General features: G+C 61.4%; 1 protein-coding gene across 2 annotated transcripts in view; it reads right to left on the bottom strand.

Annotated features, from left to right (window-relative positions):
• Positions 1–15,700, bottom strand: part of CHERP (calcium homeostasis endoplasmic reticulum protein) — an 18,461-nt gene extending 2,761 nt beyond the window's left edge. The window contains exons 1-13 of one of the 2 annotated variants that reach the window (XM_028087066.2): positions 15,540–15,700; positions 15,057–15,230; positions 11,659–11,843; positions 10,459–10,596; positions 9,996–10,147; positions 8,286–8,430; positions 8,104–8,193; positions 6,557–6,791; positions 5,637–5,812; positions 3,334–3,769; positions 1,944–2,182; positions 897–1,030; positions 107–193 (exon numbers count right to left, since the gene is read on the bottom strand). In XM_028087066.2, coding sequence (XP_027942867.1) covers positions 107–193; positions 897–1,030; positions 1,944–2,182; positions 3,334–3,769; positions 5,637–5,812; positions 6,557–6,791; positions 8,104–8,193; positions 8,286–8,430; positions 9,996–10,147; positions 10,459–10,596; positions 11,659–11,843; positions 15,057–15,230; positions 15,540–15,564 — 2,216 coding nt within the window. In that variant the 5' untranslated portion in view covers positions 15,565–15,700. The remainder of the gene's footprint in view (positions 1–106; positions 194–896; positions 1,031–1,943; positions 2,183–3,333; positions 3,770–5,636; positions 5,813–6,556; positions 6,792–8,103; positions 8,194–8,285; positions 8,431–9,995; positions 10,148–10,458; positions 10,597–11,658; positions 11,844–15,056; positions 15,231–15,539) is intronic. The other variant, XM_028087067.2, reaches the window with a different exon arrangement.
• Between the last annotated feature and the right edge of the window lie 71 nt (positions 15,701–15,771).

Below are 15,771 nucleotides of genomic sequence, written 5' to 3'. Positions count from 1 at the left end.
GTGGCTGGATGGCGGGTCCGTCAGGGTGTCTGACAGTGGCCCGGGCAGGGGCCCGCTCTGGCTGGGGACGTGGGCCCACCGCGCGTGCGGGCACCCACATGCTCACCTGTTGCGCTTTTCCTGGCCCTTCCTCCGCCGCGCCCGCATTTTTGCCCGAAAGAACTCATAGAGGCCATTCTGCTCCCAGCCTTCACTGTAAGACACGGGCGTTTCCTGTGTGACCCTGCCCGCCTCCCTCCCGCTGGGAACTTGTGCAAGTCAGCAGGAGTAAACCCTAGTGGACATGCGTCTGGGCGTGCGGGCCCCGCTTCCCTCCCTCCCCCCCTCCCCCCCTCGCTCGCTCAGACGCCCAGCAGGGTCCAGCACCACGCGGGGAAGCAGAGCGGCAGGGCGCATGCCTGGCTCCCATGCCTCTTCCACATCGATGTTTCCCGAAATAGCTCAGGTGGCTCTTACGACCTGTGATCTAACTAACTGGGGACAAGAAGCTCTTGACTCCTAGATGGACAGGCCTATGAGCCAGCACAGGTTAGGAGATGGTTCCAGCTGGACTGGTGACGAGTCCGCCGGAGGGTGTCCTGAGGGGGCTCGTGACAAAGCCTGGGGCACGCAGCTGCCAGCTTCTGAAACACGCCTACACCAGAGACAGCAACTTGCCCCAACGTGTCCCCACTAGAGAGGCCCTCCACTGAGAGCCGCCGTACGTGTGACACTCATTACCCACAGCCAGGGGAGAGACGGGCCCGAAGTCGGCCTAGCTTTACAGGCCACCCTCTTCTCACCCGGGCCTCACACCACCCCGGGCAGAAGGAAACCCTGGGCATGAAGCAAACTCGGGGGGGACACGTCAGGCCAGGAGAGGGGACAGAGCCCCCCCCAACCCCCGAGCACCATACCTGTTCCTGGGCCTGTCGTGGGACGGGGGGCTGTAAAAGGCCTCCACGGCCGCCAGCAGCCTCTCGCTGGGCGGCATGGGGGGCGGGAGGCGGATGTCTTTTGGGTCCAAAGGCTTGTACTCATGGTCTTCCAGCTGCAGTGGGGAACACAGTTGTCAGGCCCGCCCTGCCAGAGCTGCCCTCAGGCCCACCCAGGGTGCTGCAGCGACCGGGGGAGCAGGGTTGGGGGCACACAGGGTTACCCCACGAAGGCTGCCGCCACACCAACGATCTGACTCCGTAAGTGAGGCAGCAGAGGACTTCTTTGGGGCCAATAAAGTCCTCTCCAGAAAACACGTGAGACACAACCTCCAAGCTGAGGTGACGGAAAAACCCCTCAGTTTCCTCAGACACGATACGGATCCCAGATGCCGCCACCTGCACACTCTGCCCCGTGCTCCCGAGTCCTACACCGGGGCCCCCACCCAGGGAACCCCCTCGCCAGAAGCCAGCTCAGCTCGCGCCCCCCTGCTGCCCCAGCGTGGCCCTTCTCAACCTCTGGTCCGATGGCGGCTCCTCCCTCAGGTCTCTGGAGCTGCTCCCAGTTGGCCTCGCTGCCCTCACCGCCCCCTGGCGCTGCCCCTCCCGTGTCCCCCGCAGGCCCAGCTCAGAGGCCGCCCCCTTCTCCGAGAAAGCCCTCCACTGTCGGCCCCTGGACAAGGTAGCTTCCCAGGGCCAGGATCAAGAAAGACTTGCACCTCGCACCCGGCCCACTCACGGCCACAAGGTGTGCAGCCCACCAGGAGGGACGTGCGGAGCAAGCAGAAGGGACACAGGCCTTGCTCATTTTGCCTCAGGAATTCAAGTCGAGGAAGAGGCATTGGCTCGGACGCATTCCCACTGACCAGTCACATTTGCTGGGCGTAACAACAAGTGGGAAGGGGACCTGGGAAGCAGCGTTTGTCCCCTGCCAGGAAACGGGCGCCACGCACAAGCTTCTCACGGGGAGGCCGAGGAACCGGCACAAGTGTGTGCTACGGAGCTGGGTGCCCGCCGTGGTGACGTTACCTTCACGAGGGGGGCCATCAGCCCCGCGGGCAGATCGAAGTAGGGCACGTTGGGCACCAGGCTAGGGTCGTCGTGGTTGATGTGGGGAGGGCCCTGTCGCCGCATGTGGGGGGGCTGCCCATTGAAGCCATGGGGAGGAGGGCCGAAGTCGGGGTGCTGGGGCCCACCCCAGGGTGGGTGCTCGTTGATCCCAGGATGAGGCATGCGGTGGCCAGGGTGGTGGTGAGGGGGTCCCATCTCTGCAAAACAGAAACTCCTCTCAGGCCTACCGAGCAGTCGTGCGCTGGGTGGTGCCGATGGCACAGTCAAGATGCGCAAGGGGACGGGTGCCCGGGCAGGGGGCTTCGATGAGGGGGCCCACACCTGCCTCTCGGCCGTGCTGCCCAGCACTCCTCTCCCACGGCTGCTCGCTGCCCAGGGTGACGTAGCCAGGTGGGGAGGGGCCGGGCCTCGGCAGACCTGTCCTGCACCCACACCACGACCCAAGGTGGAAGGAAGAACAAGGGAAATCACAAAATCTTAAAAGTAGCAACATTACGGGCGAATCAGTATCGCTGTATTTGGAGACAGGGCCTTTTAAAAAGGTGATTCGTTTGAGGTGAGATCCCGCAGGTGGGCCCCAATCCGACGTGACTGGCATCCCGCTAAGGGGCATGGGAAACCGATGCGCCCAGAGGGAGGAGGATGTGAAGATGGGGAAAAGACCCCATGGTCTCAGAGTCTCAGCCCCCAGGGCTGGGGGGGGGGGAGCTGCCCACTGGGCACGCTTTGTCACCACAGCCCCGGGAAGCGTGTACTGGCCCCATACACGCACTTCGTGGTCTTGGCTGAATTTGTAGCCGAGAACGCAGTTTAAAGTCAAAATAGAAGCAGCAAGAGAGTAGAAACGAATTTAAAAAAAAAATAAAAATAAAAAATCAAAAAATCTAGAAATCTTTCAAAGAAAAGCAATGAAAAAAGCTGGTGAAAACAGCGACACAGGGAACGGGGAACAGGGAAGAGGGAAGGGCCCCGCAGGTGCCGTGGGTCCTGGACCCCTGCCCTGCCCGCCCATCCGCTGCGGGGCGTGCGAGCGACTCTCCTTCCGGAAGGCCCGGGTCCTTCCCCGTCCCCAGGTGTGCGGGCAGCGGGAACGGGACCTCACCTCTACGGCCACCCAGCGTGTGCCACGTGGCTGCACCCAGGCCGCCCGTCTGTCTCCCCATTTTCCCCAGGGCCCAGACGGGGCTTCTACACCATCCCAGGACCCCCCCGCCCCACCCCGCCCCCGGCTTGTCACCCTGACTCAGGGGCCCTCCCAGGTCCCGCAGCGATGACGTGAAGCAGCACCACCCGGGGAACAAGGGGCAGGACAGGGGCCGGTCCCCGCGGAGGGCACCCTGGCACTCACCAGCAGGGAAGTCCCCCTGGGGGTAGTCGAAGCGGTGAGGGTAGGGCGGCCGCTCAAAGGGGTGCCGCGGGGGGAAGTCATCCTGCATGAAGCGGGGCGGGAAGCGGTTGAAGTTGTGGGGGTGCGGCGGCTGGTTGAACTGCGGGTGCTGCTGGTGCGGCGGGAAGGGGCCCCGGAAGTGCGGCGGCCGCTGCATGCGGAAGGGCGGCTCACGCTGGCCCCCGCCCCACGGCGGCTGCTCATGTTGGCTGTTCCAGGGGCCCTCGAACTGGCTGTTCCAGTTGGGGTCGGGCTGGCTGTTCCAGGGCGCGTCACGCTGGCCATTCCAGCCGGGGTCTCCGCGCTGCTCGCCCCACATGCCCTCGTGGCTGTTGTTCCAGGGTGGACAGTGGGGCGGCCCGCCCTGGTGGTGCGGGTAAGGCGGCTGCTCGGGAGGCTGCAAGGCAAGGGGTGGACGTGAACCCCTCCCAAGGCCTGGCCGGCCGCTGGCCGCCGGCCACACGTCCGCGGCATGGCTCTCCAACCATGGAGGTGACCCGGCCCTGGCCCCGGTGCGGTCTCCTTCGCTCTGCCGTGCAGCGGGGGCTGGGGCGCCTGGGCTCAGACTCCCCAAGGCCGCACCCGCACCTCAGCTGAGGGCTTCCCATGCCCGCGTCAGAGCTGGGCAGGCCCCCAGCGCCAGGGATCCCAACACTTCCAGCTCGGCTGCTTGATCCGGAAGCTGCCGGACGTGCTCTGGTTCCCGCGCCCCTGGGTGGCCAGTGCAGAGGTGCATCCCCCACGGCTCGCAAAGTGCACGGAGGAGCTGGGCCCCAAGGACCCATGGCAGACACCTGCCCGGACAACAGCCCTCTTCCCTGTCACGTTCCCCCCTGCCCTGCGTGGTCTTCTGGGTCACCTCCCATATTGACTGCTTGCTCTCAAATCCTGTCTCAGGAAATGTCTTTCCGTAGGTGAGAGAGAACATAAGCTCTGGATCTCAACTGCTGCTATGGGCCAGGGTGGGATATGCCTAGGAGTGGATGACCAGGGGGCCCATCTTCAGGGTCGCAGCTGGTTGGCCCTGCAGACTGCCAACACAGAGGCGGGCCTGGGCCACACCACACCCTCAGCTCTTTCAAGAAATTAGAAAACCAGATTCTAAAGATGGGAATTATTTCAGAGTGCCTGGGTGGCTGAGACGGTTAGGCATCCAACCCTTAACCTCAGCTCAGATCATGATCTTGGGGCCGCTGAGTTCAAGTCCTGCACTGGGCTCCATGCTAGGTGTGGAGCCCACCAAAAATCTAATCAAATCAATAAATCAAAATACTTTCAAAATGTTACTTCATAATGTGTAAGACCCCACGTGGGCAGGCCAAGCCAAGAGTACCTCTGCCCCAGGGCGGACCCTCAGAGAGGGAACCCTTGTCGTCATGAGCCCATCCCCACAAGTCCCCAGGAAGAAGGCTGACCCTGGAGACACTTACACAAGGGGTATGAGAGCTGTTCCCTCACCAGAGGGCACCCATAAAATGCCTGATACCACACGGCTCACAACTGGCATTCGTAGGCGGAAGCTGTCTTTATGGGGATGCCCAATCTTTTGTGAAATTAAATCATCTCTTCTCCTGAAGCTCGGGTTTGGGGCGGGGAGGGGTACAATGGGCGACTCAAAGCCGCGAGCCCCACTTGCCAGTCCCGAGCAGTCTCCCTCCCATCCTCCCCAGAGTCACCTGGCAGGGCCGCAACCACTAGGCCCCGTCAAGGGGAAGGTGGACGTCCAGGAAAGGCCCGGGCTGTGCCCAAAGGCTCCACTGGATCAGATCCAGTGGCCAGAGAGCAAGTGGATGCTTCCCGTGTTTCCCAGTCATGCTAAGCTGGATGAGATGACCCCTGCCCTGGCCTAGAAGTTTCTGACCCCAAAGAACCAGAGGGAGTGACCAGCATCTCTGCCCCAGAAAGCACCGCCGGCCCTACATGTCCGACCTTCCCTTTCTTCACGCAAGCACAGTGTTCTTTCCAGGGAGACAAAGTGTTGGCCCTGTACTGGCCGGACCAGTTAGAAATGGGACAGAAACCGCTCACCTTGCTGTGTTTGACCGTTTGAAATTGCCCAGCCCTCACAGGGACACAGGGACCAATGTTCCTAAGAGGCCCGGGTGGGTCAGCACCGGTCGGGTGTGAAGCCCTGACTGTCCTGGCCCGCCCCCACCCGCCCAGCCTGGGCCCCGCTGCAGAAATCTCCGTTTCCCCAGCGAGCCACTACCAGCCTGCTGACCCACGCAGGAGAGGGTCCACCTGCCCCAAGTCTGGGAAGATACCTGCTGTTGGCCCCAAGGAGCGACGGGATGAGGCTGGTCAAACCACGGGGGCTTGTTGGGTGGGATCGGATCGTGGGGCCCAGGGCCCCGGGGGCCGGCAGAGGCAGGATCCTGGACTCCTCCCGAGCCGTCATACTCCGAGGAGCCGGGCATCTGGATAGGAGGCTTGCTGTCATCTAGAGCCAGGCAAGAGGGTGGTTAACAGAGGCAATTGTCAGCGAGCACCGCCTGAAACCATGTTCAACAACCATCCAGGACCAACCCAGGCTGGGCCTTTACGTCTCGAAAAATCCTTGCTGCGTGAGTGAGCCCACCCGAAACTGATGGCCTCCAGGAGGGTGGCAAGCGGCGGGGAGGCTGACCTCACACGGGGCACACCCCCTTCTTTGAAACCTTAACTTACTCCGTATCTATTCTAGTTGCTCAAAAATTTTCATTACTGAATTTTATTAAAAACCCTTTCTGCATCTACTTGAAAGATTTTTTCCCACCTCATCTGTTGTTTTATGAGACTTCTGAGTGCTAAACCATTCTTGCACATTCCTGGGGCAAATCCTATCTCATCATGGTGTATCTTTTTTAATGCTTTGCTAGATTTCAGGTGTGAAGCATTTCTGCATCTTTGTTCAAAAGGGATGCTGCCTGATATTCATACTCCCTTCTCTTCGTCCATCTGATATAAAAGTTAGCCTGGTCTCGAAAGCTGATTTGGGCAGCTTTTTCTGTGTTCTCTGGAATGGTTTGTATAGGAAAGGAATCCCCTGAGCTGTAAGGTTTGGTGGCATTTGCCTATGAAATCCTCGGGCCTGGTGTTTGGGAACAGGTTAGAATCTGGCCCTAGAACCGGGACCACAGAACCAGAGCCCTTGTTTGGGGAAGAAGGCTGCTTTCTTGGAGCGGCCCCCCAGGGAGCCCCGTACCAGGCTGGGTGGTTGGCGGGATGGCAGGGGCAGGCGTGGGGGCCGGCGGCGGGGCAGGTGGCGGCGGGGTGGCCTTGACCTCGGCCTCCATTTGTGGCATCTGAATTTGCTGCTGCTGCTGCTGGGCCAGGCTGTTGACAAACTCCTCGTGCTGCGTCTTCAGGGTCTGGATCTGCTGCTGGAAGGCGAGCTGCACCGGCTGCACCACCGAGGAGTACTCATTGATGAGTGTCGCCTGGCAGGGAGAGCGGAGAGCGGCCGGCACTCAGGACGGACTCCTCGGGGCCTGCTGCCGAGGCCCACACCTTCGGGAGCCACTCAGGGACAAGCCCTGGAAAGCCCGGGCAGCTCGGGGCAGTAAAGTCTAGACAAGCACAGAGCATCTCACTCTAGCCCAAGGCTGGTGACAAGGATGCTGGCTGCCTCGAAGTTTGGGAGTCCCTGATAATGGGAAGGCGCGACGACAGCCGCACCCTGTCCTATCACACGACCGTTACAAACACGACCTGGACAAGCATTCCAGGCCGCTGTCACGGGCCGTGCCGCTCACTCGCCGCCCAGCTTTGAGCAAGTCCCAACCTCGCTGAGCCTCGGTTTCCTCAGCTGTAAAATAGAACGGGAACAGGACCCACCTCCAAGGACTTTGGAGGAGAACTCAGTGAAGGAACAGGGGAAGGGACCAGGGCAGCTGAGTAAGCGTGAGTGGCGGTCACCAACTCAGGAGGGACAAAGCAGTTCACACCACCGTGATAGGCTGCAATAAGTCTGCTGCTTTATTTAACAACAAAAAAGGGGGAAAAAGTTTTAAAAGCATGACACACATGTTCCTCGCTGGCCTGAGCACGAAAGCTTCTCCCCTGTGGGGAGGGGGTGTTCCAGACCATCACAGAGAAACGGTCAACACAGCTTCCAACATTCAGCCACTTCCTTGCAGAAGAAAACGACCGCTCTCGGCCTGAGAAAAGGGGGCACGAGCTCTACCTTTTCTTCTACCAGCTGCGGATGGGGCCGTGATGCCGGCGCCACAGCAGAGGTGACCAAGGAGACCTGGCCGGCCCCCCACCCCCGTCCTCTGAGCAGATGCCTCCCTGGAGAGAAGGCAGACGTGCATACAGGGAACGCTGCCTACGCACAATGGGACTGCGGCAGCCTAGACGACACCGAGGCTTGCTGACGCTTCTGTCGTGCAGAAGCCAGCCCGGAGGACCAGAGCCCACAGGCCAAAGACACCGCCAGCAGCCATGCCTGGGCAGGGCAAGCTGGCCACAGGAGCACCAGGAAAAGCAGTCCGGCGGGCTCACCTGGGAAGGGCTCACTAGTCACGGTGGACGGGACAGGAGCCCCCAGAGGCTGCTGCTCACCACCATTCCAGACACAGGTGGGAGCCCGTTTGGAAAATGCTACCTGGCCCCTGAGCTCACCAGCCCCTCAGGCGGGGGGCTGTAGGCCGCCCGACTTCTGGGAACGTGCTGCAGTGGTAGCCACCACTCCCTCTGCGGATAGCCACCCTGGTCCCAGGGCGCCGTGCAGGTGAGGAGGGCACCCACCTGGTACTGGCCGAGCCCCAGGGCCGGGCTCTGTAGCTGCTGGATGATGGAGTCGTCAAAATAGCCGTTCTTCTCCCAGAGCTGCAGGAGCTGGGTGCGGGGGAGGAGGGGGAGGCCGCGTCAGCGGGAAAGCCAGCGTGCCCCGTCCCCCCCGCCCTCCCTCTCCCGGCTGCCCCACGTACCCGGGCGATCTTTTGCTGCTTGTCCTCCTCCACGGCCAAGAAGCTGGTGCAGTAGATGGGCACCACGACTTTCTGCAGGGCGGCCAGCAGCTCCCTGGCCTGCTTGCGCTGGCTGTGAGGGAGAGACCTTCCGCGCGTCAGGGCCCTGGGGCGGGACCCGGCCACGCGCCCGTTACCATTGCGGCTCCAGCCACAGCACCCTCTGCCTTCTCGGGACGCGGGCTGGGCTCCCTACAAGACCTGTGCTGGCGCCTGGGCCCAAGGGACAGGCGGACAGCAGTGGGAGGAGGGAAGGAGCAGCCTGGGGACGTTCAGAGCAAGAGCTATCACTCTGGTCTCCTCACCAGAAAAATAAGCCTTCCCTCCCGGGGTGGCGCAAGGACGCACGGACCCATGGACCCGAGGCCCATAGGAGCCCCAGCTGTCCACGTGGCCTCCCTCAGCCCTGTCACCCCCTATGCACAAGACCTCGGCTTCAGCCCCGCTTTCAGGAGGCAGAGGGAGCGTGCGGGCACGCCAGGCAGCCTGCCCTCCCGTCCTCCCGGGGGGCGCTGCGGAGGCCCCTGGTGCTGTGCCGTAAGGTGGCAGAGGCCGACGGCACGCGTGTGGCCTCCTGGAGGAGGATGCGGGGTGGGAGGTGAGCAGCCAGAAGCCCTCCCGGCACCAAGCTCACCAAGGGTGCTCAGAGCCAGCAGTGAGTGCGGGGCTGGGACGCCGGGACACGCCGGGACAGGGAGGGGAAGGGGACAGGGTGAGCGGCCCGCGGCTTCTGGACAGAGCGCAGCTCGAGAGAGCACGGCTGGACGACTGCCAGCAACGGCTGTCTCTGCAGAGCTGCCCTGGTCAGCAGGGCGGCTGGTGAAGCAGGAGAGCAAAGAAGGTTCTGAGCAGCTGCCGATCTCCCAACAGCAGAAAAATAAAGGAGGACCGAGGCAGGGAGTGGCCAGCGTGGCACAGGAAACGGGGAGTGGAGGGGCGGGGACCCGGGCTGCGCACGCGCACAGCAGGAGATGGGGCGAGATGGGGGAAGGATGGGGGAGAGGCAGAGTCCATTTCTGCTGCTCTCACGGGAGCCGTCCCCTTCGGCCAGGCCAAGCTCAAAGCCAAACTTGACAGCCAGTCCGGACGGCTGAGCGCCAGCCTCGCCAGCAACGTGAGCTTCCGCCGGTCCCCTCCCCGGGCCTGCTCTGGCCCAGCTGTCTGGGTTTGTTAAGTGAACCTCTATTGTAAGGGACCAGACGCAGCACAAGAGCGAACACCAGCCTGGCCTCGGGAGGGCTGCGGGGGAGGTGGGTGGGGGGCTGGTCTCAGCGGGGTGGGAAAGAGGTTGGCAGAGAGGACCCCACGGGGGGGACCCTGAAGCAGAGTCAGGTGACAGGGCGGCGTCTGTGCGTAGATTACGCGAAGAGAAGCGGGCACTGGATACAGACGGATGCGGAAAGACACCCAGAGGCTGCCCCAAGGAGAGCGAGGCGAGGAGAGAACAGTGGCCCAGGTGAAGTGAAGGGTCCAGGGAAGAGGCCAAGATGTATTGGGGTGGGCTGTCCTCCCGACAAGAGAGCTCCTGGCTCAGACCAACCCTCCTCTAGGGTCTTTGGACAAGTGGCCCCCACAGTCCCAGGACAGGCCAGGCTACTGAGCGCAGGCACGGCAGCCCAGTAGTGGGCCAGGAAGAGCGAGAGGAAAGGCGGGGTCTGGCGGGGCCCTCACCAGTGGTGCAGGACATCGTTGATCAGGTAGATGAGGTGCAGCCGCAGCTCGAAGTGCGCCCCGTCGGCTGTGATGCGGTTCCGGAGGTGGCCCGCCATCAGCTCACAGTGCGGGGGAGACTTGGCGTTGCTGAACATCCAGTTCTTCCCGGCCTGCAACGGCCAGGCTGATGGTGAGCCGGAGCGTGTGCAGGCGCCCGGGAGGGTGAGGGCACACCCCGAGGGCGTGGTGTGCCAGGGCTCAGGGGCACACCGAGACTGCCGCCTGCCTTCTGGCTCCCTCTCAGCCCCACGAGCAGCGCACCTTGCCCACGTGCTGTCCTGCCATGGTGCTCACGAGGGAAGGGGAGGGACAGACAGGGCTCCCCTTGAGCAGTCCCAGCCTGCAGCGGGCTCCCCCCCTCAACAGGAACACCAGGTTCTGGGAGCACCCCCGCCCCCCTCCAACCCCCACCTCCCCTCACCGAGATGGCATCTTTGGTACATGTGTCAATGATGGGTTGCAACAGGTTGTCAAACTCATTCATGTCCAACTGGGTCTCCTCCAGGAGCTTCTGCATCTGCTGCTCTACGGCGTGGGCCACAGCCGCGGTCACCTGCTCCTGGGAGGCCGAGCAGGATGGGGACGGTGTGAGGAGGGATCTTGGCCCAGGATGAGCCTGGCCCATCCGTGCCCTGCCCCCCCAGCACCAGAAGGTCACAGTCAAAGCCTGAGACAGGCATCTGGGACAGTCATGGTCACGGCCATGGCCGCGGCAAGCAGAGGATAAAGCAAGACAGAACACAGCAGGAAATGACGTCTGCCCCGAGGTGACGGACAGAAAAACGAACACCCAAAGAACGAGGAACCTCAGCAAATCAACTCAACAAAAAAGGAAACCGAGGAATAGGTGTGGACAGACGACATCTATGAGGGGACACCCAGTCCGTCCCCGGTCAAGGGAAAGGAGAGCCACCGCACCAGCCGTCAGGGACAAGGGAATTGCAATGGGACGTGGGGCCCCGCACCAGATCCGCGTACTGGGAAGTGGCCGTCAGGCCACCCGGTCCCTCACGAGCTCTGTGTGGAAACGGAGGGGGAAACGGACAGGGAGCCTTCTAGAAGGTTTTGTTTTCAGCAAAATCGCGGTAATTTTACATCTATATCCAGTAATAAAAGCACGGCTAGTGTTTCAGAGGTCAATCGTTTTGTTTTTCTGGCAATTCGTCCTGTTGCACTCGGCCAAAAACTCAGACAATGACAAACCAGGACAAAAGGGTCCTTCCCCACGACAGCCTGGGGCGACCTAGCGAGGAACAGGAGCCAAGGGCACCAGAGGCCACCTGGCCTTCACTGTTACACGGTTTCTAACGTGTGCCGCCCCCCCGCCCCCCCCCCCCCCCGTGGGCGTCCATCCCCGCACAAAGGGTGTCGTGCATCAAAGAGCTTGTGGCATGATTTCACCGACAAGAAGCAGCACCCCGTGCCCAGCGTCAGGGGTCAAGCTAACACACCACACGTGGTGGCAGCCCCGTCCTCTGTGCTGACGAGTGGTGAGGAACTTGGTGAGGAGCTCTCCTGATTTACGAGGCAGGCGCAGGCTGAGCAGGTAGCCAGCTCAGGACCCGGAGGGGGAGTGGGGAGGGGAAGCAGGAGGCAGCGGGGAAGAGGAGCGGGCCCATACCTGTCTGAGGGCTAACAGGTGCTGCTCCTGCTGCTGCAGGTTCCACTGGCTCTGCTGGATGAGCTCGTCCATGGATGGGGCTCCCTGGGCTGGTGGGATGGGCGCAGCCGGGGCCAGCGGGGGCTGCGGCAGGGGAGGCAGCGCCGCGGCCGGCTCCAGCTCCGGGGCCTGCTGCTTGCAGATGACTGGCAGGAGAGGAGGAAAGGCGGCCCCCATGAGGAGGTGGACCCTCGGCTGCTGCTCAGGCAGCTCGCAGCTCCAAGCCACAGAGACTGCCCCTGCCGATCCTCACCACCCACAAGAGGACCCCTGTGCCGCACTGCAGCCCCCTTGCTCTGCACCTGGCCCCCCACTCACAAGGCCCAAGCCCTGGACCCTTTCCGGTGGGACGTCACCTTGCCCCTCTCTCGCCCACCATCTGGCCTGGCCCAGGGGCCTTCCAGCTGAGACCAAGCCCATCCCCCTCCACCCCTCACCCAGGCCGGAGCCTCTGCTGAACCCAGACCATGGCCACTGGCGGACAAACGGCCCTCCCCAAGGGTGTCTCTCGTATCCCGTCCCTGCCACCTCCTCAGCAGCTTCCGTCTGTAAAAACTCTCCCTTTGCCCCACGGCCCTCTGGCAACGGTCTTATAGCTGAGACTCATCTTCAATCCTTCAGCTCCCGTTTACGTCGCCCCATGGCCGTCTGGCTGTGCATCCCCACCCCGGGCCGCTGTGGACATCCTTCCTCAGCCCCGTGGCCCCGTCTCAGGTCCTTGTCTCACGTGGCCTGTGTGGCCACCCCCAGGCCCCTTTGTCTTCCTCTGCCGAACCCCTGAATGCGGGGATGCCTGATCTGCCCTCTCCCCTGGGCCAGCCCACAGGGCAGTGGGACACAGGAGCTTCAAGGTGGCAGTTACTGTGCGCGAGCCACGCTCCTTCCTCTACCATCTCCTGGAGTCCTTGCACGATGGATCTGATCACAGACCAGACAGCCCACTGACCTTCCAAAGGCACAGCACACAGGTCCGCGTGTCCTCTCGCCACTTGCTCCCCTCCCCATGGTCCCTCCTGGCCCCCGTGGCTGGCACGGCTATGCCCACACCCAAAGCCCAGAAGGTCCGGGCACTTCTTTCTCCCTTGCACCTCGCACTAACAAGTCACCCTGTATAGTGAAGTCAGGCTCCTGGATGACACTCCAGCCTGTGTCCCTGCCGTGACTCTGTTGTCACCTGCATCACCCTTGGAACTGATCTCCCTGCGTCGGGTCCTGCCCCTGTACTTCTCAACAGCACAGCCGGAGGCTGCTGTTCATTTGGGGTCTGAGGGCTGGCCCTGGGCGAAACCCAGACCAGTCAAGTATAAACGTGCCAAGGGATCCTTCTGGCACCTTTATAGCAACTCGATGTTTCACAGATCACATTTTATTGTATTTTGCAACAGCGTACTTTCCACAACAGGATGGAAGTTCTACAAAACAAAAAATAAGCTAGTCCTTCACCGGACTTTGCAAAGCGCCATTCTAGAAAAGCCTTGGGACTCACTCTTCTCAAATAACCAAGGTGCAGCGCCAGCTACACAGTGGCTAAGCCTGCTCCACAACACAGTCCTGAAATCCTCCAAGACCTCCCCAAAGCTTCCGGGAGAATTCCTAAGTCCTTGGCCAGCCAGCCGTCCCTCCTCTGCACCCTGGCCTCTGTCCACTCCAAGCAACCCCCTTTCTCTGGGCTTTAGCCACTCTGAGCTACTGCCCCCTCCACTCCCAGGTCAAGGCTCTCTCCTCTGCCGGAACACTTTTCTCTTCTTTGTTTCCATCTGGCTAACTCTGACACATTCTTGAATCTCAGCTGAAACGTTGTTGCCTGCAGAAGGCATTTCCGGAACCCCCATCTCCCCTTGCTAGAAGCACCCTATCCTTCCCCCCATTACAGTACCAAGTCCTAAGTGGCCTCTGATTTCTGACCCTCCAGGGAGGGAGCGGGCTCCCCTTGCAGGGAAAACAGCGTCTTACCTCACGGTCACGCGAGGCAAAGTCCTCCTCTGCCGCGTTATGCCACCCTTATCAATATCCAACTGATGCCCCCGTTCGTGAATTCTACCCCTTAACCCCACTTGCCCTCATGCCCTCTCCCTCCTACTCAACCTGCTGACCTAATTCAGACCGTACCATCAACTGCCCTGTTCATTCACCTGCAGACCTCCCCAGTCTGCAGCCTCCGCTCACGCGCCCGCCTGCCCTCTACACTGGCCACACAAACCTGACCCACCTCTTCTGTCTTTCAAACTCTCTTGTGGCTTTCCACCGCCTATAGCGGCAGTTTTCAAAGTGATATGCTGGGGCAAAGGAATGGTTGCTCCAAAAGCACTTAAGTGCATTCAACAATTTGCCTACAGTTTTAGGCAAATCTCCCCCACCCCCATTTCAAACCTAACTGGGCACCAGACGAACCCCTAGAAAACCCGAACTTTCCCCCTGGCATTTACCACTCCAGATCAAACCCTTCGCCCCTCTACACAAGTTCTGTGCTCCAGCCGTGCTGGGTCTCTCATGATTTCTCTTACCGCTCCCTAAACACAGTGTGTTTATTCAAGCCACAGCACTTTTGCTGTTTCTCACACACTTTTTAGTGAACATTTACTAAGTCCCATGTAGTAGGGCACAACAATGACCCAAACAAGGTCTGGTTGGCCTCAGGGAGCTTGTAGTCTAGGAAAGATTCACCTTTCAATGCCCATCTACTTGGCAGCCCCCTGCTCATTGGTTCAAACACTGTATCTAGAAATGTGGTAGGGAACAAGACAGATGTGGGCTCTGCCCTCAGGGACCCCACCACCTGGTGACTATTTATCTAGTATTCAAAGGCCAGCTGTGACTCCTAAACCCACCTTAAACTCTTTGAGGGCAGGGCTGGCATCCTGATACCCAACCCAGTGAACATCGATAAACATCTGACAAAAACTAAAACCCAAAGAACAAGTCTTTTGGGTCTGGACTGCAAACACCTGAAATGCACAAAAATCTTGCTAGACCGTCTACACAGAGAGCTCGCAATGGGTGCTGGACAGTGCCTGCCAGGAGGGTCCCAGTCCAGCTTCTCTCACTTCCACCCTGGAAAACACCGAAACAGCCACTCTACTTCTGCTGACCTAAGTCATCACATCTGCAAAAACAATAGAAAAATCCCTGATCCGGAGCCCAGGAGAAGGATCGATAACCTCGTTCTCCATTACACTCGGGCCCAGCAGCCGCTAGGTGCAGGGCCCTGGGAACAGCGGAAGGGATCAAGAAGGCCCAGCTGCCCCATTTTCAGAGACAGAGCATGCGGCCCACAAGAAGGCGGTTTGTGGCAGAGCCCGAACTGGAGTCGGAGAAAGGAATCGCTCGAAGGGACGGCCTGAGAGCTGGAGAGAACTCACGCTGCTGCTGCTCCAGCGCTAGCTTGCACTTGTAGTAACTGTAGAACTCGCCTCCGAACAGAAACGAGAATTTCGGGTTGTCCTTTTGCTTCTCCATCGTCATCTTCTCAAACTCGGGCCCGTTGCGAGCCACGAACTGGGCCAGCTTGTCGATGACATTTCGAAGCTCTTGGTCTGGAGGACGGAGAAAAGGCCACGCGGGGCGTCAGCGAGGACCGCCCAAATCCGGGGGCCCTGGCGTCCCAGCCGCCGTCCGCCGGGCCGGGGTCCCTAGGGTTGGGCTCCAGAGAAGCCGCCCTTGTACGGGTCCCGATAGGGGCCACACGCGCGCCGGGGATGCGGGGACCCGCGGGAGAGGCCGCAGGCGAACCCGGGAGGCCGAGCCCCGCCCCCTCCTAGGCCCGGAAACCCCGGAAGGCGGGGAGGGCCAAGAAGGGATTCCAGGGAGAGAGAAACGGTCCCCGAGCCCAGGCTGGGCCTCACCGTCGGGCGGCAGAGGCATCTCCATGGCTCCGGCCGCAGGGAACGTCCTCCGGCGCCTCACGATCGCCCACCAGCCCCGTCTGCGGAAGCCGGCCGGAAGTGGCGCGAGGGAGCCGTTTACGGCTGGCCTCGCGGGCTGCTTCCGCCCTCCACTTACGGCCGTCGCCGGGAAACCGCGGAAGTGAGGGCAGAAGACCGGCGGGAAGAAGCCGCGCGAGGCCGGGCGCGCGGT

This window comes from Eumetopias jubatus, unplaced genomic scaffold, assembly GCF_037043125.1.
Source record: "Eumetopias jubatus isolate StellerSeaLion01/CBP00866 unplaced genomic scaffold, mEumJub1_p1.0 scaffold_1, whole genome shotgun sequence".
Classification (NCBI taxonomy): Eukaryota; Metazoa; Chordata; class Mammalia; order Carnivora; family Otariidae; genus Eumetopias; species Eumetopias jubatus.
This window is presented reverse-complemented; position numbering and strand designations above follow the sequence as displayed.